Here is a 22,990-nt window from a genome sequence, read left to right on the forward strand (position 1 = left end):
GTGTGCCACTAACAAAAATCTCCAACATATCCATTGAATGAATAGTTTTGAAAACCGACAAGTTGAAGAATTGAGACACTTATGCAACACATGGGAATCTTTATTGAAGAAACGTTTCGCCACACAGTGGCTTCATCAGTCCAATACAAAGTAGAAGTGGGTAAGGAGAGTAGAAGTTTGAGGTAATCAGTCCCTCAACCTGGAATCGATGTGTTCAGTCCATCACTCTTGTAGGAAGTGCAGCATAGGACCAGAGAGGTGGCTTATATACTGCGGTGAAATGAGTTGAAGCAGGAGGAGGCGGGATCACAGTGGGACCTGCCACTAGTGTAAGTAGGTCGTCGTCCAAAGGTTGGGCAAGCGTTGAAGTCTTTGTACCAAGATCCCATGATGTTGCAGTGTCTGACAGATGTGATGAATGGTTTTGAAAACCGACAAGTGATCCCGCCTCCTCCTGCTTCAACTCATCTCACCGCAGTATATAAGCCACCTCTCTGGCCCTATGCTGCACTTCCTACAAGAGTGATGGACTGAACACATCGATTCCAGGTTGAGGGACTGATTACCTCAAACTTCTACTCTCCTTACCCACTTCTACTTTGTATTGGACTGATGAAGCCACTGTGTGGCGAAACGTTTCTTCAATAAAGATTCCCATGTGTTGCATAAGTGTCTCAATTCTTCAACATATCCATTGAAACTGGACAACTACCTGAGGTATGGAAGACGGCAAATGTAGTCCCAATTTTTAAAAAAGGAGACAGACATGAGGCATTAAACTACAGACTTGTGTCACTAACGTGTATAGTATGCAAAGTCATGGAGAAGATCATCAGGAGGAGAGTGGGGGAGCACCTGGAAAGAAACCAGTGTATAATTAACAACCAGCAAGGTTTCAGGGAAGGAAAATCCTGTGTCACGAACCTACGGGAGTTTTATGACAAGGTGACAGAAGTAAGACAGGAGAGAGAAGGGTGGATAGACTGCATTTTCTTGGACTGCAAGAAGGGCTGCAACACAGTTCATAACAAGAGGTTAATGTAAAAGCTAGAGGATTAGGCACTGCAATGGATCAGAGAGTATCTGACAGGGAAGCAACGAGTCATGGTACATGACGAGGTGTCAGAGTGGGCACCTGTGACAAGAGGGGTTGCACAGGGGTCGGTCCTAGGACCTGTGCTGTTTTTGGTATATGTGAATGACATCACAGAAGGGACAGACTCAGAAGTGACCTTGTTTGCAGATGATGTGAAGTTAATGAGGAGAATCAAAACGATTGAGGTTCAGGCAGTGCAGACACTGCAAGGCTCCAGGCGGACATCAACCAAATCTTTCAGTGGGCTGCAGAAAACAATATGAAGTTCAACGATGAGAAATTTCAATTACTCAGATATGGTAAACATGAGGAAATTAAATCTTCATCAGAGTACAAAACAAATTCTGGCCACAAAATAGAGCAAAACACCAACGTCAAAGACCTGGGAGTGATCATGTCGGAGGATCTCACCTTCAAGGACCATAACATTGTATCAATCGCATCTGCTAGAAAAATGACAGGATGGATAATGAGAACCTTCAAAACTAGGGAGGCCAAGCCCATGATGACACTCTTCAGGTCACTTGTTCTATCTAGGCTGGAATATTGCTGCACACTAACAGCACCTTTCAAGGCAGGTGAAATTGCCGACCTAGAAAATGTACAGAGAACTTTCACGGTGCGCATAACGGAGATAAAACACCTCAATTACTGGGAGCGCTTGAGGTTCCTAAACATGTATTCCCTGGAATGCAGGAGGGAGAGATACATGATTATATACACCTGGAAAATCCTAGAGGGACTAGTACCGAACTTGCACACGAAAATCACTCACTACGAAAGCAAAAGACTTGGCAGATGATGCACCATCCCCCCAATGAAAAGCAGGGGTGTCACTAGCACGTTAAGAGACCATACAATAAGTGTCAGGGGCCCGAGACTGTTCAACTGCCTCCCAGCACACATAAGGGGGATTACCAACAGACCCCTGGCAGTCTTCAAGCTGGCACTGGACAAGCACCTAAAGTCAGTTCCTGATCAGCCGGGCTGTGGCTCGTACGTTGGTTTGCGTGCAGCCAGCAGCAACAGCCTGGTTGATCAGGCTCTGATCCACCAGGAGGCCTGGTCACAGACCGGGCCGCGGGGGCGTTGACCCCCGGAACTCTCTCCAGGTAAACTCCAGGTAAACTACAGAGACCTGGACAGCCTAAAAGCCTGGTCCAGCAAATGGCTCCTTGAATTTAACCCTGCCAAATGCAAAGTCATGAAGATCAGAGTCTAGTCTAGGTGGCCAAAGACTGCATACCTCACTTAAGGAAAAAGATCTTGGGGTGAGTATAATACTGAGCACATCTCCTGAGGCACACATCAATCAGATAACTGCTGCAGCATACGGGCGTCTGGCAAACCTAAGGATAGCGTTCCGATACCTCAATAAGGAATCGTTCAAGACTCTGTATATCATATATGTCAGGCCCATACTGGAGTATGCAGCACCAGTTTGGAACCCACACCTGGTCAAGCACATCAAGAAACTAGAGAAAGTGCAAAGGCTTGCAACAAGACTAGTACGTAATGTGACATTTTATTGTGGCAACGTTTCACTCTCCAGGAGCTTTATCAATTGATAAAGCTCCTGGAGAGTGAAACGTTGCCACAATAACAAGACTAGTCCCAAAGCTAAGGGGATTGTCCTACGATGAAAGGTTAAGAGTAATTGGCATGACGACACTGGAGGACAGGAGGGTCAGGGGAGACGTGATGACAACATACAAAATACTGCATGGAATAGAAAAGGTGGACAAAGACAGGATGTTCCAGAGATGGGACACAGAAACAAGGGGTCACAATTGGAAGTTGAAGACTCAGATGAGTCAAAGGGATGTCAGGAAGTATTTCTTCAGTCATAGAGTTGTCAGGAAGTGGAACAATCTGAAGAGTGAAGTAGTGGAGGTAGCACTGTACTCACCTGCAGCACTGTACTCATCAGTGAAACTGTACTCAGCAGCACTGTACTCAGCAGCAGCACTGTACTCAGCAGCACTGTACTCAGCAGCAGCACTGCACTCAGCAGCACTGTACTCACCTGTAGCAATGTACTCACCTGCAGCACTGTACTCATCAGCAGCAAGGTCATAGTCCGGTTTCCACTTCAACAAACTGGTCTTGAGACTGTAAGCAAGAGAGAAATATTAATACAGACAAATATTGCTCTACACTGACATACACTGACAATACCGCAGGGGCATTGACCCCCCCGGAACCCTCTCCAGGTATAGTCACTGGTGGCTGTGTACTACACAGGTAACAGAGTAGCACCTACTAGCATTTCTGTTAATGACATTTGTAAACAATGCAGCAATGAGGAGGTTAGAGACTAGGTTACTAAGAGAGCTGACTGTAGATCAATGTTCAGTGAACAAGGTAATACAGTTATACAAAGAAACTTATGCTTGCAGGTTTATGGAAGAAGGAAATACAAGAAAGACCTGGAACACTCTCTGGAAAACTATGTTTAGGTAAGTATTCAAAGATCAATGAGACTAAATGAATGAATGAACTATTTATACAGTATTAACCCTTTCAGGGTCGAGAGGCCCTCTCCTAAACTCATTCTCAGGGTCGAAAATTTTTCGGAAAAAACAAATTATTTTTTCTTATGAAATGATAAGAGAATCTTTTCCCGATCATAATGGCACCAAAAGTATGAAATTTGCTGGGAAACTTAAGGAATTATGCTCTTGCGAAGTTAGCACTCTAACGCTGTTTACGCGTCGGAGATTTCGCCCACTTTGAGCCCTATTTTTGGCCAATTCCTGTGTACTAGTCGACAAAAATCATATTTATTTCGCTAGAACTCCATTTTTTCTATTGAATTGGTACAAGAAACCACCCATTTATCAATTTCAACTATCCAATAAAGTGGTTAGAAATTGGGAATTTTGCCAATTTCACACAAATTTCAGAAGATGCCAATTTCCAAATAGGGTCCAGAATAAACAAGACAGACATTCCTGGGACTAAAATAACAAGTTCTCTGTTCGTTAGTCACGTCCTCAGGCCCCTCTTACACTGCTTTCCACTTCGAATTTTTATGCTCACAAAAAATAAAAGCTTTACTGTTATGCAGGCTACTGCTTTAGTGTAGAAATGGTATAAATAACATCAGCACACTTGTGAAAGAATATTAGACTCACCAGTTGACGAGTATTGGACGCTTGGCATGATTTGTTTACTTTTGAACTTTGGTAAAAATTGAACATTTCTGCTACTTGGAGCTCAATTTCAAGGTACTTTTCATTGTGAAACCAATCAAAATCATCTCAATTTCTGTAAATATGTCTTCCATTCTATAAAATGAGATCAGGAAATCTAGAATACAACCATAAATACCATAGGAAAATACAGTGGACCCCCGGTTAACGATATTTTTTCAATCCAGAAGTATGTTCAGGTGCCAGTACTGACCGAATTTGTTCCCATAAGGAATATTGTGAAGTAGATTAGTCCATTTCAGACCCCCAAACATACACGTACAAACGCACTTACATAAATACACTTACATAATTGGTCGCATTCGGAGGTGATCGTTATGCGGGGGTCCACTGTACAGTGCAAATTCGCTGTTTTAATCCAAAAACACCGTCAAAGTTGTTTTTTTTCTCATTACGCACTGTGAGCTGCAGGATTTTTTTTATACTGTGCACACTGACAACACAGATCCATTCTTTCATATGTAGGCCTACCAGCTTTCTCTCGCTAGATTTGAAGGCACTAGAATTTAGGCGTTTTAGTATGTCAATAATCCTGGTGCGTAAGCTGTACTAGTACGTCAGAAACCCTGAAAAGGTTAATGACAGAGTAAATTGAGGTACATTACACAGAGTTGTGTTACACTGAGTTGTTACACTGAGGTGTGTCACAGTGAAGTGCATTAAAATGAGGTGTGTTACACTGGTGTGTGTTACACCAAGAACTTACTTCTCCACCATAGAAACAAACTTAGCCAGCAAAAGTTTCCCACTACTAATCCCAAGTTAACAATTACATCACTGATAATCACCTAAGCTCACTATACCCATCCTTATTTAATTCTACAGATTTTTTTTTTTTTTCAACAAGTCGGCCATCTCCCACCAAGGCAGGGTGACCCAAAAAAGAAAGAAAATCCCCAACAAGAAAATGCTTTCATCATCATTCAACACTTTCACCACACTCACACATAATCACTGTTTTTGCAGAGGTGCTCAGAATACAACAGTTTAGAAGCATATACGTATAAAGATACACAACATATCCCTCCAAACTGCCAATATCCCAAACTCCTCCTTTAAAGTGCAGGCATTGTACTTCCCATTTCCAGGACTCAAGTCCAACTATATGAAAATAACCGGTTTCCCTGAATCCCTTCACTAAATATTACCCTGCTCACACTCCAACAGATCGTCAGGTCCCAAGTACCATTCGTCTCCATTCACTCCTATCTAACATGCTCACGCACGCTTGCTGGAAGTCCAAGCCCCTTGCCCACAAAACCTCCTTTACCCCCTCTCTCCAACTCTTTCGAGGATGACCCCTACCTCGCCTTCCTTCCCCTATAGATTTATATGCTTTCCATGTCATTCTACTTTGATCCATTCTCTCTAAATGACCAAACCACCTCAACAACCCCTCTTCTACCCTCTGACTAATACTTTTATTAACTCCACACCTTTTCCTAATTTCTACACTCTGAATTTTCTGCATAATATTTACATCACACATTGCCCTTAGACAGGACATCTCCACTGCCTCCAACAGTCTCCTCGCTGCTGCATTTACCACCCAAGCTTCACACCCATATAAGAGTGTTGGTACTACATACTATACTTTCATACATTCCCTTCTTTGCCTCCATAGATAACGTTTTTTTGCTCCACATACACCTCAATGCACCACTCACCTTTTTTCCCTCATCAATTCTATGATTAACCTCATCCTTCATAAATCCATCCGCCGACACGTCAACTCCCAAGTATCTGAAAACATTCACTTCTTCCATACTCCTCCTCCCCAACTTGATATCCAATTTTTCTTTATCTAAATCATTTGATACACTCATCACCTTACTCTTTTCTATGTTCACTTTCAACTTTCTACCTTTACACACATTCCCAAACTCATCCACTAACCTTTGCAATTTTTCTTTAGAATCTCCCATAAGCACAGTATCATCAGCAAAAAGTAACTGTGTTAATTCCCATTTTGAATATGATTCCCCATAATTTAATCCCACCCCTCTCCCGAACACCCTAGCATTTACTTCTTTTACAACCCCATCTATAAATATATTAAACAACCATGGTGACATTACACATCCCTGTCTAAGACCTACTTTTACCGGGAAGTAGTCTCCCTCTCTTCTACACACCCTAACCTGAGCCTCACTATCCTCATAAAAACTCTTTACAGCATTTAGTAACTTACCACCTATTCCATATACTTGCAACATCTGCCACATTGCTCCCTTATCCACTCTATCATATGCCTTTTCTAAATCCATAAATGCAATAAAAACTTCCCTACCTTTATCTAAATACTGTTCACATATATGCTTCAATGTAAACACTTGATCTACACATCCCCTACCCACTCTGAAACCTCCTTGCTCATCCGCAATCCTACCTTCTGTCTTACCTCTAATTCTTTCAATTATAACCCTACCGTACACTTTTCCTGGTATACTCAATAAACTTATTCCTCTATAATTTTTACAATCTCTTTAGTCCCCTTTCCCTTTATATAAAGGGACTATACATGCTCTCCGCCAATCCCTAGGTACCTTCCCCTCTTTCATACATTTATTAAACAAAAGTACCAACCACTCCAACACTATATCCCCCCCTGATGTTACTTTAATTATACAGTTGATCGTCAGTTAAAACAAGAGTTATATTCCTGAAAATGGCATCTTATCAAAAAAACCATCTGAGACAAACTGAAGAATATGTGGGAAAAATTGGGTTACGTTCATATATCCCCAAAATAGCCAACTAAATATTTTTTAAAAGCTTTATAAGCCGTCAAAACTCAAAAATAATCAAATATTCTCTTCACTGTAGTTGTCATTGTTGATATGGAAATGTGTTGGGAGGGTTGATGTGGCCCTGTACAATACCCGTGCAAACATATGACAGGCGGTTCCACAACTATTACTTGCCACAACTATCACCGGCTTCCACCAAAATCACTATTACCTGCAACCATCAGTATAAACTACCACATTTTACCAGCTAAAACAAGATTTTTTTACTATATATATGTGCCCAGAGTAATATCCACCTATCAAAGAAAATGTGAATAAAAAAAGATAAAATAACAAAAGCTTCTCAGGTTGTCTGCAGGCGTTGTTGTTGTTATTGTCAGGTTTTAAGTTAACAGATTGATAATCAAAATAATGATGTTTATTTCTTTATGCTACACAAATAATGTACAGGCGGGGCTCACTTTAAAGATAACAATTTATTTTTTTTTTAAAGGTTGCAATGTATAATTACAATTTTGGTTTGCTAAGTACAAAGAAAGTCACTATCATGCCGGGGCATTTCAAGCAGACTAATCCTAGTACATAATAACTACACCTACCATCCGACTTAAGACCTACTCGACATACGATGACTCGAATTACGACTGTGTTTTTTATGCCAAATTTCTGGGAAATAAACAAGTGTTTGTGTTGTACACAGTGTTTATCCTAAACCTTACAGTATAAAATACAGTACTAACAGCATAAAAAGTAAAGTAAAACATGAAATACCAAAATAAAACAATAAAATAAAGTCATTACAAAAATGTTATGTTGATATTCAGTAGTAAATTTCGACTACGTCCATTTTGACTTACAACCGGTTTCTCGGAACCGAACTCGGTCGTAAGTCGGATGGTAGGTGTACCTAAAACTAGACAAGATAATAGTGGTTAACTTTATTAAAATCTTATTTAATCTTAATACTAATGCGAGGTAGTCAACAATGCTTCGCTTAACGGCATTTCCCTAATGCAGTGGTTTTCAATTATACCCATTATTCATTTATTCAGACTTCCTACAATAAATGTAGTCACCACTCACTATAAGCTTTGAACGAAAATATTTTAATCTATGTAGTGTGTGTACTGTATGTGTATTTTTTAGGCCTAACTATTGCTCACTTAATAAATGATAGTGTAAACATGTTATCAGGCTTATATATGCATTTGAAAGTAAAAAAAAAGGCACAAAAAAAAAGCCACTTGTCATGTACAGGTCCTCCATCACAAATCCGGCATCATTGGGACCTGTAGCGTGCCGGATTACTGAGTTTGCAGGATAACAGAGTGGTTAGGTTAGAATACACTTAATAAAATTAACCAACTTGACTTACACAAAGTTCATTGAACATCGGCAAAAATCAAACATTTCCGCTACTTTGAGCTCAATTTCAAGGTACTTTTCGTCATGAAAGCAATCAAAATTATTTATTTATTTATTTATTTATTTATAATTTGAGCACACTTACAGAGGTACAAAAAAAAATACAGATAAGAGCAGCATGCCAAAGCCACTTATACTATGCATAGCATTACGGGCTGGCTTAAAATTAACTTAAGATTAACTAAGCAATGATGAAATCAGTGAAAAACATTAATGTAAACTGATTACTATAAAGCACAAGTGAGTATTACAAAGACAGGTCATATGGTTGCATGCATTGTTGTAAATTCAGTAGAATGGAGTATTCTGTTAGGTAGTGAATTTAAAAAATAATAAAGTTAGATTGGGTTTTAGGTTTAACATTTATGTGATATAATTGTGAGAAACATTTAAGATATACAATTTATAAGGTTCAGTTATTCAGTATTTATTTGGTTTTGGGTGAGTAAGTGATCTTTGAGAAGAGACTTGAATTTATAAACAGGTAGTGTTTCTTTTATATTAACAGGTAATGAATTCCAGATTTTAGGGCCTTTTATGTGCATTGAGTTTTTGCATAGCGTGAGATGGACACGAGGAATATCAAAGAGTGATCTGTGCCTTGTGTTATGGTCATGTGTTCTGTTGAGGTTGGCAAGGAGATGTTTGAGGGGAGGGTTAATATCAGAGTTGAGTGTTCTATGTATGTAATAGGTGCAGTAATAAGTATGGATGTTTTGTATGGTGAGTAGGTTGAGTGTATTGAATATTGGTGGAGTGTGCTGCCTGTAGTGAGAATTTGTTATCATTCTAACTGCAGCCTTTTGTTGGGTAATTAGTGGTCTGAGATGGTTACTTGTTGTTGAGCCCCATGCACAAATTCCATAGGTGAGATAGGGGTAAATAAGAGAGTGATATAGGGCCAGGAGGGCTGACTGTGGAGCATAGTACCGTATCTTCGATAGTATGCCTACAGTCTTGGAAATTTTCTTAGAAATTTGTTGTATATGTGTATGAAATTTGAGTCTATTATCAAGGTGGATTCCTAAGAATTTTCCCTCTGTTAGCTTTGTGATAGGTGATCCGTTTATCATTATGTTAAGAGGGACATCTGTAGCTCTGTTACCAAACTGAATGAAGTAGGTTTTGTCAATGTTTAGTGTAAGTTTGTTAGTACTCATCCAGGTAGATATTTTCTGTAATTCGGTATTTACAGTATTGGCTAGCGTGACTGGGCTCGGGTGGGAGAAGACGTATGTTGTGTCATCAGCAAATAGTGTGGGTTTGAGTAATTGAGAAGCATTTGGTAGGTCATTTATGTATAGGAGAAAGAGAAGAGGGCCAAGGACACTTCCCTGTGGGACACCAACTGTAATTGGTTGTGCAGAAGAGTTTGCCCCATTTGCGTACACATATTGGCTTCTGTTGCTGAGGTATGACTTGAGGTAGTTGAGGGAGTGCCCTCTTATACCATAGTGTGATAATTTTACGTGGAGCAAGTCATGGTCAACTGTATCAAAAGCTTTACGTAAGTCAATGAAGATCCCCAGTGGGACTTCTTTTTTCTCTATTGCAGTGTATATATGTTCTAGCATGTGTATAATAGCATCATTAGTATTTTTATTAGGCCTGAATCCAAATTGGCAGGGGTTGAGTATGTTTTGGGAGATAAGGTAGGAGTAGATTCGTTTATGAATTAATTTTTCGAAGATTTTTGAGAGAGGGTGTAAGTTGGATATTGGCCTATAGTTATTCAACTCTGTTTGGTCTCCTCCTTTGTGGATCGGGGTGACCCTTGCTATTTTGAGTACTGTAGGGAAGGTGGAGGATTCAATGGATTTGTTAAAGAGTGTTGCAATGATTGGTGATAGCACTTGTGACACTTTTTTGTATATAAAGGGTGGTAAGGTATTTAAATCTCCTGCCTTGTTTTTTAGTGCGTTGATAATAAGGGAGACTTCGTATGGGTTAGTCGGAGCTAGGAACAGTGTGTTCGGGTAGTTGCCGGTGAGGTAGTCATTTGGTGGGGTATCTGAGCTTGGGATTTTATTGGCAAGGTTTTGTCCTATAGTGGAGAAGAAATCATTGAGTCTGTTTGCTGTTTCTGTTGGTGGGAGTTGGGGTTCATCTGATTTTGCTAATTTTATTTCGCTATGTTTATTTCTTTAATATATCTTCCATTCTATCAAATGAGACCAAAAAACGAGAATACAACCATAAAAACCATACGAAAATATACCGCAAAGAGACAACTAATGGCTGAGAAGTGAACTCCCTTATTTATAATCCATCTTTTTTATTTTTGGTATATGTTAAGCATCTTTCCATCATACACTGCCCAAGTTTCAATATGATAGCCCAACACACAACTGAGAAAAAAAAAATATTTACCAAAAATCATATATGGCAAGCCAAAGCCAGGTACTAGTAATAAGTCACTTTGACTTTTTTGGGATATCTTAGGTTCTCTATACGTACGCAATTGGCAATTTGGCCAATTTCACACAAATTTCAACAGATGCCAATTTCAAAATAAGGTGCAAATTTTCAAAATAATGTTATTTTAGTGCCAGGAATGCAGACATTCCTGGCACTAAAATAACATTTTCTCTGTTTGTTAGTCATGGCTCCAGGCCCCTCTCATATTACTCTTGCTTATCATTTGGAATTTTTATGCATACAAAAAATAGGAGATTTACTGTTATGCTGACTAGTGCATTATTGTAATAATTGTATAAATAATGTCAACCCATTCTTGCCTACGTATTGGAATTTGGACTGGCAGGCAGACAGTTATTGGATGGTGACGTCATTTGTTTACTCTTGAGCATCGCTAAAGAATAGAATATTTCCGCTACTGTGAGTACAATTTCAAGGTACACTGTATGTACTTTTCGTCCTGAAAGCAATCAAAATCATATCTATTTCTGTAATATATCTTCCATTCTATCAAATGAGACCGAAAAAATGAGAATACGTACAGTGGACCCCTGCCTTATTAGCGTAATAATAAAGCATATTCTCCTGCATCATGAGACTGAGCTCATGGCAACTGACAGTGGCTTCAAAGCCACCTTATCTTTAATGGACTATGTACTGTGTAGGTGCTTTACACAACGATAAGTATTTCTTTTATTCATTGGAACCACGGCTAGGGCTAAAAGTAAGCAGGTTATAACAATAAATGGAGAAAAAGAAATTAGAATGACTTATGCAGCAAGTAGTGCCACCAAACAGTACCAGCAGGTTGGTGTGGCGACCCTGGAAATTTGAAATTATGCTAGCCGAAATTAGTGCCGAATAACTGAAGGAACCAAATAACTGATTGCTGGATTTGTGATGGCGGACCTGTAATGCATTTCAGGCTTAAATGTTCCTTAAGAACTAGACACAGACTATCAAGAAGGACTTCTCATACAGTTAACTACCCAAGGGTCGTTAGCTCCATTTCACTGCTGCAAAATTAACTGCAAGCAAATCATTTAGTATACAATAAATTTATTACAATAAAAATAAAGAACAAAAAAATAATACTGTGACTGGAACAATATGCAAATAACCTGCATATTGTCAAACACTCCAAACCTCAGGACACTCCTGACTTAACCTGATCCTTTCTCCTCCTCTCCCTACCTCTTCTTTCCAATTTTTTCCTTTTCTTTCTTTGTTTTCATTTCTTCTGCCTAAATGTGTTCTGTAAATCAGTTTTCATCCTCTGCATTTTCGGTCCTAACCCTTGTGAGTCCTCAGCTCTCCTGCAGTGCTCCTTTTTTACTATTACTATTACCATTACCTCTCTTCACCCTTCAGTCCCCCTGACTCTCTCTTGTACCACTCAACTACCAATATTTTTTCTGCTACTACTTCCACTACTAACCTTACCACTACTACTACTTCCTCTTCTCCCGTCCTTGTCCCCCTCGCCCACATATACTGGCTCTCTCACTCTTTTCTGTCAGTGTGACTTTGTAAATCGTCCAAGTGGACCGAAACATTGTCGTAAGCTCCTCTCTCCTTTGTGCAGACTATTTCTGAATAAAAAATGAAGTAATTCCCTTGCATTTTCAGTAATACAAATAACAGTATATACTAGACAATGGTTGAAGGTTCATGGACTTAACAACGACCAAAGACAACCCACCCCACATCTCATTGTTTATTACAAAATATTACTGAACTAAGTAAACTGAAGCAAACCATACCATGGGCGGGGATATAACCCGCGATCAGAGAGTCTCAAAACTCCAGACCGTCGCGTTAGCCACTGGACCAGCTAGCCACAATAAGATTCATCCAACTGTATACAAGCTACATTCAGGGCCTTTTATTTTTTAACCTTAATTATGCAAAGGAAGATAAACAGTGTATGAACACTGTGTGACACACTCTCAGACAGGTACAACACTTGACATTGTTAACCCTCACATGACACTGGCAACCCTCACATGACACTGGCAACCCTCACATGACACTGGCAACCCTCACATGACGCTGATAATCCTCACAAGACACTGTCAACCCTCGCATGACACTGTCAACCCTCACATGACACTGTTAATCCTCACAAGACACTGTCAACCCTCACAATGGCACTGGCAACCCTCACATGACACTGTCAACCCACACATGACACTGTCAACCCACACATGACACTGGCAACCCTCACATGACACTGTTAATCCTTACAAGACACTGTCAACCCTCATATGACATTGTTAACCCTCATATAACATTGTTAACCCTCACATGACACTGTCAACCCTCACATGACACTGTCAACCCACACACATGACATTGTTAACCCTCACATAACACTGGCAACCCTCACATGACACTGTCAACCCACACATGACACTGTCAACCCACACATGACACTGTCAACCCACACACAACACTGTCAACCCACACATGACACTGTCAACCCACACATGACACTGTCAACCCTCACATGACACTGTCAACCCACACACATGACATTGTTAACCCTCACATGACACTGTCAACCCACACATGACACTGTCAACCCACACACGACACTGTCAACCCACACCTGACACTGTCAACCCACACATGACACTGCCAACCCACACATGGCACTGTCAACCCACACATGCCACTGTCAACCCACACACAACAGTCAACCCACACATGACACTGTCAACCCACACATGACACTGTCAAACCACACATGACACTGTCAACCCACACATGACACTGTCAACCCACACATGACACTCAACCCACACATGACACTGTCAACCCACATACGACACTGTCAACCCACACATGACACTGTCAACCCACACATGACACTGTCAACCCACACATGACACTCAACCCACACATGACACTGTCAACCCACATACGACACTGTCAACCCACACATGACACTGTCAACCCACACATGACACTGTCAACCCACACATGACACTGTCAACCCACACATGACACTGTCAACCCACATACGACACTGTCAACCCACACATGACACTGTCAACCCACACATGACACTGTCAACCCACACATGACACTGTCAACCCACATACGACACTGTCAACCCACACATGACACTGTCAACCCACACATGACACTGTCAACCCACACATGACACTGTCAACCCACACATGACACTGTCAACCCACATACGACACTGTCAACCCACACATGACACTGTCAACCCACACATGACACTGTCAACCCACACATGACACTGTCAACCCACACACACTGTCAACACACATGACACTGTCAACCCACACATGACACTGTCAACCCACACATGACACTCAACCCACACATGACACTGTCAACCCACACATGACACTGTCAACCCACACATGACACTGTCAACCCACATGTCAACCCACACATGACACTGTCAACCCACACATGACACTGTCAACCCACACATGACACTGTCAACCCACACATGACACTGTCAACCCACACCTGACACTGTCAACCCACACCTGACACTGTCAACCCACACCTGACACTGTCAACCCACACATGACACTGTCAACCCACACATGACACTGTCAACCCACACATGACACTGTCAACCCACACCTGACACTGTCAACCCACACCTGACACTGTCAACCCACACATGACACTGTCAACCCACACATGACACTGTCAACCCACACCTGACACTGTCAACCCACACCTGACACTGTCAACCCACACCTGACACTGTCAACCCACACCTGACACTGTCAACCCACACCTGACACTGTCAACCCACACATGACACTGTCAACCCACACATGACACTGTCAACCCACACATGACACTGTCAACCCACACATGACACTGTCAACCCACACATGACACTGTCAACCCACACATGACACTGTCAACCCACACATGACACTGTCAACCCACATACGACACTGTCAAGGTGTTCAGGCGGCTACTATTCTTCTCACTCTTTATGCGTCATTTGCTTCTCTGCGTCATCCTGCGTCACGCAGCGGCTGCGTCAGACACTACCACACTTCCTGACGCCGAAACAGCCAGCTCCATTTCCTCGGATCAAGATCCCTGCGTCAAAACAAGGCGTCGAGTGGGACGGGCGGCCCACCTCCCCTCTTCTAGCGCCTCTTGCGTCACTATGCGTCAACTTGTGTCGTCGTGCGTCACGCAGCGGCTGCGTCAGACACTACCACACTTCCTGACGCCGAAACAGCCAGCTCCATTTCCTCAGATCAAGATCTCTGCGTCAAAACAAGGCGTCGAGTGGGACGGGCGGCCCACCTCCCCTCTTCTAGCGCCTCTTGCGTCACTATGCACAAATTTGCGTCATCGTGCGTCACGCAGCGGCTGCGTCAGATACTGCTGGAGGGAGAGAGGCAGAGAAAGACGCAAAAGAGTGAGAGAAATACCTCTTTTCTGCCTCTCTGATATGAGAGAGAGCTTCCTCGATCTTCCTGTTGGCCGCCATCTTGGTTGTTGACACACGATGTTCACTTGTCTGCCGAGATGCGCACTGCGCATTGCGCACCTAGCAGACTCCTAGGACGTTCCTAGGAGGCTCCCAGCACTGCTAGCAGCCTCCTAGCACCCAGCACTACTATCGCACTTATTTTGGCTGAAACGAGATGCTTATTTGTTTGCTATGATGCGCACTGCGCACCTAGTGCTCCTAGCAGCCTTCTAACACCCAGCACTACTAACGCACTGCGCAGATAACAGGTTCCAAAGAAGGCGTTAGCAGACTCCTAGCACAGTATCCTACCAACCCGCCCTACTAGTACACTGCTAGCGCATTCATCTTAGTTGACACGCGTTGCTCACTTGTCTGCTGGGATGCGCACTGCGCTGCTACCACTCCTAGCACTTCTACCACTCCTATTACTTCTACCACTCCTAGCACTTCTACCAAGCTCCTAGCACTTTTACGTAACTGCGATAAAACACCTCAGTTACTGGAACGCTTGAAGTTCCTGAACCTGTACTCCCTGGAACGCAGGCGGGAGAGATACATGATTATATACACATGATTACATAGGTGGCCCGGTGGCCTGGTGGCTTACGTGGCCCGGTGGCCTGGTGGCTTACGTGGCCCGGTGGCCTGGTGGCTTAGGTGGTCCGGTGGCCTGGTGGCTTAGGTGGTCCGGTGGCCTGGTGGCTTACGTGGCCCGGTGGCCTGGTGGCTTAGGTGGCCCGGTGGCCTGGTGGCTTAGGTGGCCCGGTGGCCTGGTGGCTTAGGTGGCCCGGTGGCCTCGTGGCTAAAGCTCCCGCTTCACACACGGAGGGCCCGGGTTCGATTCCCGGCGGGGTGCACGTTTCCTTACACCTGCTCACCTAGCAGCAAGTAGGTACCTGGGTGTTAGTGGACTGGTGTGGGTGGCATCCTGGGGGACAAGATTGAGGACCCCAATGGAAATAAGTTAGACAGTCCTCGATGACGCACTGACTTTCTTGAGTTATCCTGGGTGGCTAACCCTCCGGGGTTAAAAATCCGAACGAAATCTTATCTTACACCTGGAAAATCCTAGAGGGACTAGTACCAAACTTGCACAGGAAAATCACTCCTTATGAAAGCAAAAGACTCGGCAGACGATGCAACATCCCCCCAATGAAAAGCAGGGGTGTCACTAGCACGTTAAGAGACAACACAATAAGTGTCAGGGGCCCGAGACTGTTCAACTGCCTCCCAGCATACATAAGGGGGATTACCAACAGACCCCTGGCAGTCTTCAAGCTGGCACTGGACAAGCACCTAAAGTCAGTACCTGACCAGCCAGGCTGTGGCTCGTACGTTGGATTGCGTGCAGCCACCAGTAACAGGCTGGTTGATCAGGCTCTGATCCTCCAGGAGGCCTAGTCACAGACCGGGCCGCGGGGGCGTTGACCCCCGGAACTCTCTCCAGGTAAACTCCAGGCACTTCTGAGAACCTCTTAACACTTCTAACAAGCTCCTAGAAAGCTTTAGCAAGCTTCTAGTAACCTTAGTAAACCCTCAGCACTCTCAGAAATCTTTTAGCACTCCTAGAAAGCATCTAGTAACGTTCTAGCACTCCTAGCAAGCTCCCATTATTCCTAGCAAATTCCCAACACTCCTAGTAATCTCTCAGCACTCCTGGTAAGCTCTCAATACTTCTAGTAAGCTCCCAGCACTCCTAGTAAGCTCCAAGCACTCCTAGTAAGCTCCCACCACTCCTAGTAACCTCCCAGCACTTTTTAGCAAACTCCCAGCACTCCTAGTAAGCTCCTAGCACTCCTAGTAGCTCCCAACACTCCTAGTAAGCTCCTAGCACTCCTAGTAAGCTCCCACCACTCCTAGTAACCTCCCAGCACTTTTTAGCAAGCTCCCAGCACTCCTAGTAAGCTCCTAGCACTCCTAGTAAGCTCCCAACACTCCTAGTAAGCTCCTAGCACTCATAGTAAGCTCCTAGCACTCCTAGTAAGCTCCTAGCACTCATAGTAAGCTCCCACCACTTCTAGTAACCTCCCAGCACTTTTTAGCAAGCTCCTAGCAATCCTAGTAAGCTCCCAGCACTGACCACCACCCACCAAGACTGAGGGACTGATTACCTCACAACTACTGCATCCAGTTTTATACTCCCCCTGTGTATTCGACTGAAGAAGCCTGCCATGAAGGCGATAGGTTTCACCATTAAGGATTCCCTAAATGGTCTTCAGACCAGGATTCACTGCAGCAGGAAGCTTACTGGTCTGCACACCTGGAGTTTACCTGAAGAGGGTTTCGGGGTCAACGCCCCCGCAGCCCAGTCTGTGACCAGGCTTCATGGTGGATCAGGATCTGATCAACCAGGCTGTTACTTTCAGCTTCACGTAACCCGACTTACGAGCCACAGCCCAGCTGGTCAGGTACTGACTTTAGGTGCTTGTCCAGTGCCTGCTTGAAGACAGTCAGGGGTCTATTGGTAAACCCCCTTATGTATGTTGGGAGGCAGTTGAACAGTCTTGGGCCCCTGACACTTACTGTGTTGTTTCTTAACGTGCTAGTGACACCCCTGCTTTTCATTGGGGGGATGTTGCATCGTCTGCCGAGTCTTCTGCTTTCATAAGGAGTGATTTTCCTGTGCAAATTTGGTACTAGTCCCTCTAGGATTTTCCAGGTGTATATAATCATGTATCTCTCCCGCCTGCTTTCCAGGGAATACAGGTTCAGGAACCTCAAGCGCTCCCAGTAATTGAGGTGTTTTATCTCCGTTATGCGCGCCGTGAAGGTTCTCTGTACATTTTCTAGGTCAGCAATTTCACCTGCCTTGAAATGTGCTGTTAGTGTGCAGCAATATTCCAGCCTAGATAGAACAAGTGACCTGAAGACCAGATTCACTGGTGATGTCTGGTGTCAAGGCTGTGAACGATGAACAATGAGTCACTGTTTAGTGGACCTAGATAGGCCTAAATATACAGTGAAATAAATTGTAATTCCAGCAGTTGATTGTATCACTTCTAGTAAGGCTGTGAAGGACGAGCAGGCGTTGACCCTAGGGGGCGTTGACCCCCGAAACCCACTTCAGGTAAATTCCAGGTAGGTAAGCTGTAGTGTCAAAAAGCCTTAGTTTAAACACAAGGACATAAGAAAGAACACTGCAGTAAGCCTACCCAGCTTAATACTGCCCAGTTCCTATACTAAGCTTAACTCAGCTGTCAGTTTTAACAAGGTGACCAGCTAAGACATGGAGTGGCCTGGTGGCCTGGTGGCTAAAGCTCCCGTTTCACACACGGAGGGCCCGGGTTCGATTCCCGGCGGGTGGAACCATTTCGACGCGTTTCATTACACCTGCTGTCCTGTTCACCTAGCAGCAAATAGGTACCTGGGTGTTAGTGGCTGGTGTGGTTGGCATCCTGGGGGACAAAATTGAGGACCACAATGGAAATAAGTTAGACAGTCCTCGATGACGCACTGATTTCTTGGGTTATCCTGGGTGGCTAACCCTCCGGGGTTAAAAATCCGAAGAAAATCTTATCTTCACCAGTCTGACCACATTAATGACTACGAATCAGAGAGAGATGTGCCTGTCAGCTCCACACAGACAGCAAGAGGAACCATTAATCTCCTATCAACATTCACATGGCTATACAGAGAGAGGTGTCTTCAGCTGACGATATGATCACCAAGCCGATGGTTGTGATGTCTTGGTGAGGAGCTGAAAGACTTCCTATGTGTTGGGATCTGTCTTCTTGAAGGACAGTGAGGTGTCCTTCACTAGAAGGACAGTATTAAGCACCAGATTCCTTCTCTAGAAGGACAGTATTAAGCACCAGATTCCTTCACTAAGACAGTTCCTCTACCTTCCCACATCCTCTGTTCCACAGAACTCCCAAATCAAAAGTCGAGGCCATTACATGCTTAAGAATGGTTCCTCAGCTGAGGATATCATCCCCAGGTACTGAGTCGAGACTAGTACATGCTTAAAAATGGTTCCTCAGCTGAGGTTATAAGATAAGATTTCGTTCGGATTTTTAACCCCGGAGGGTTAGCCACCCAGGATAATAGCAAGCATCGAACTTAAGCTAAAAGAATCCTTTAGGAGTCAGGAATCGCGGGAAGAACTAAAAGCCATAAATGAAATCGAAAGAAACCCAAAGTATTTCTTCTCCTATGCCAAATCAAAATCGAGAACAACGTCCAGTATTGGGCCCCTACTTAAACAAGATGGGTCCTACACAGATGACAGCAAGGAAATGAGTGAGCTACTCAAGTCCCAATATGACTCAGTTTTTAGCAAGCCGCTAACCAGACTGAGAGTCGAAGATCAAAATGAATTTTTTATGAGAGAGCCACAAAATTTGATTAACACAAGCCTATCCGATGTTATCCTGACGCCAAATGACTTCGAACAGGCGATAAATGACATGCCCATGCACTCTGCCCCAGGGCCAGACTCATGGAACTCTGTGTTCATCAAGAACTGCAAGAAGCCCCTATCACGAGCCTTTTCCATCCTATGGAGAGGGAGCATGGACACGGGGGTCGTCCCTCAGTTACTAAAAACAAGACATAGCCCCACTCCACAAAGGGGGCAGTAAAGCAATAGCAAAAAACTACAGACCAATAGCACTAACATCCCATATCACAAAAATCTTTGAAAGGGTCCTAAGAAGCAAGATCACCACCCATCTAGAAACCCATCAGTTACACAACCCAGGGCAACATGGGTTTAGAACAGGTCGCTCCTGTCTGTCTCAACTATTGGATCACTACGACAAGGTCCTAAATGCACTAGAAGACAAAAAGAATGCAGATGTAATATATACAGACTTTGCAAAAGCCTTCGACAAGTGTGACCATGGCGTAATAGCGCACAAAATGCGTGCTAAAGGAATAACAGGAAAAGTCGGTCGATGGATCTATAATTTCCTCACTAACAGAACACAGAGAGTAGTCGTCAACAGAGTAAAGTCCGAGGCAGCTACGGTGAAAAGCTCTGTTCCACAAGGCACAGTACTAGCTCCCATCTTGTTCCTCATCCTCATATCCGACATAGACAAGGATGTCAGCCACAGCACCGTGTCTTCCTTTGCAGATGACACCCGAATCTGCATGACAGTGTCTTCCATTGCAGACACTGCAAGGCTCCAGGCGGACATCAACCAAATCTTTCAGTGGGCTGCGGAAAACAATATGAAGTTCAACGATGAGAAATTTCAATTACTCAGATATGGTAAACATGAGGAAATTAAATCTTCATCAGAGTACAAAACAAATTCTGGCCACAAAATAGAGCGAAACACCAACGTCAAAGACCTGGGAGTGATTATGTCGGAGGATCTCACCTTCAAGGACCATAACATTGTATCAATCGCATCTGCTAGAAAAATGACAGGATGGATAATGAGAACCTTCAAAACTAGGGAGGCCAAGCCCATGATGACACTCTTCAGGTCACTTGTTCTATCTAGGCTGGAATATTGCTGCACTCTAACAGCACCTTTCAAGGCAGGTGAAATTGCCGACCTAGAAAATGTACAGAGAACTTTCACGGCCCGCATAACGGAGATAAAACACCTCAATTACTGGGAGCGCTTGAGGTTTCTAAACCTGTATTCCCTGGAACGCAGGAGGGAGAGATACATGATTATATACACCTGGAAAATCCTAGAGGGACTAGTACCGAACTTGCACACGAAAATCACTCACTACGAAAGCAAAAGACTTGGCAGACGATGCACCATCCCCCCAATGAAAAGCAGGGGTGTCACTAGCACGTTAAGAGACCATACAATAAGTGTCAGGGGCCCGAGACTGTTCAACTGCCTCCCAGCATACATAAGGGGGATTACCAACAGACCCCTGGCAGTCTTCAAGCTGGCACTGGACAATCACCTAAAGTCAGTTCCTGATCAGCCGGGCTGTGGCTCGTACGTTGGTTTGCGTGCAGCCAGCAGCAACAGCCTGGTTGATCAGGGGCTGATCCACCAGGAGGCCTGGTCACAGACCGGGCCGCGGGGGCGTTGACCCCCGAAACTCTCTCCAGGTAAACTCCAGGTAACCCAAGAAAGTCAGTGCGTCATCGAGGACTGTCTAACTTATTTCCATTGGGGTCCTTAATCTTGTCCCCCAGGATGCGACCCACACCAGTCGATTAACACCCAGGTACCTATTTGCTGCTAGGTGAACAGGACAACAGGTGTAAGGAAACGTGTCGAAATGTTTCCACCCGCCGGGAATCGAACCCGGGCCCTCCGTGTGTGAAGCGGGAGCTTTAGCCACCAGGCCACCGGGTATTGAGTCGAGACTAGTACATGCTTAAGAATGGTTCCTCAGCTAAGGATATCATCCCCAGGTACTGAGTCGAGACTAGTACATGCTTAAGAATGGTTCCTCAGCTAAGGATATCATCCCCAGGTACTGAGTCGAGACTAGTACATGCTTAAGAATGGTTCCTCAGCTAAGGGTATCATCCCCAGGTACCGAGGTGTTAGAAATTCCCGCTGTGTGAATCATTATATTAGCAAACCTTATCACATAACTACTGGGTTGGCCAGGCGTAGCATTAATTAGAATACTGAATAAAGTGGGACTGAGGACACCTCCTTGTGGGACCCCTAATACAAATTCTTTACAACACACAAGACTAATCCAGTAGCCAAGCCATCCTATGTCCATTCTGGCAAGTCCATGTCTGTTACATGTCTGTTGGCTATATCAATGACAGATTTAATAACCTAGGAAGGTAGTTTAAGAGCTGACAATGTGCAGGATGAAACAGATGGCTCATGCAATGATACCAACTCCTTCCATGCATGAAATCACGCAAACAAGAAGACATAATTTTTGAGAAAGATACACCATAAGTTACACCTGGAAAGTCCTGGAGGAACTGGTGCCACATACAAAAATCACTGCCTATGAAAGCAGACAGTGCCACCTCCATCCAGTGAAAAAGCAGGAGTTACTTGAATATACCGAGAGAGATTACAATAAGTGTAAGAAGCCCAAGACTCAGAAAAAAAAAAACACTTCCATCATGCATAAGGTGTCTTGTAGCTCGGTTGGTAGCGCACTCAGCTCACACACTGGGTGACCGTGGTTCGATTCCCGGCACGGATAAAAGCACTAGGCATGTGGAATCCTTACACTTGCTGCTCCTATTCACCTATCAGTAAGTAGGTACCTGGGTGTTAGCCGATTAGTGTGGGTCGCATCCTGGGGACAAGATTAACCTATGTTATGGTCTGTATAAGTTGTATCATGCACTTTTAGACATAAAGGCTATCAAATTAATAATATTATTAATATAATAATAATAATAATAATAATAATAATAATAATAATAATAATAATAATTATTATTATTATTATTATTATTATTATTATTATTATTATTATTATTATTATTATTATTATAGGGCTAACCAACAGACGCTTGGCTATCTTCAAGAGGGAGCTCTAGAAATTCCTCAAGTCAGTTCCTGATCAACCAGGCTGTGGTACATGCTTAGGACCAAGTATGGCTAGGAACAACCTGGTCTGGGACCAAAAGTCTTCAGACCAGTCTTAATTAGCCCTTAAGCCCAACAACAGGGTTCAAAGGCCCTCT

General features: G+C 43.5%; 1 protein-coding gene across 1 annotated transcript in view; it reads right to left on the minus strand.

The window, feature by feature from the left end:
* Window positions 1–15,507, minus strand: part of gammaSnap1 (gamma Soluble NSF attachment protein 1) — a 68,131-nt gene extending 52,624 nt beyond the window's left edge. The window contains exons 1-2 of the mRNA XM_053784158.2: window positions 15,353–15,507; window positions 3,141–3,208 (exon numbers count right to left, since the gene is read on the minus strand). Coding sequence (XP_053640133.1) covers window positions 3,141–3,208; window positions 15,353–15,411 — 127 coding nt within the window. The 5' untranslated portion in view covers window positions 15,412–15,507. The remainder of the gene's footprint in view (window positions 1–3,140; window positions 3,209–15,352) is intronic.
* Window positions 15,508–22,990: the final 7,483 nt, after the last annotated feature.

The sequence above is a fragment of the Cherax quadricarinatus genome, chromosome 43 (assembly GCF_038502225.1).
Source record: "Cherax quadricarinatus isolate ZL_2023a chromosome 43, ASM3850222v1, whole genome shotgun sequence".
Classification (NCBI taxonomy): Eukaryota; Metazoa; Arthropoda; class Malacostraca; order Decapoda; family Parastacidae; genus Cherax; species Cherax quadricarinatus.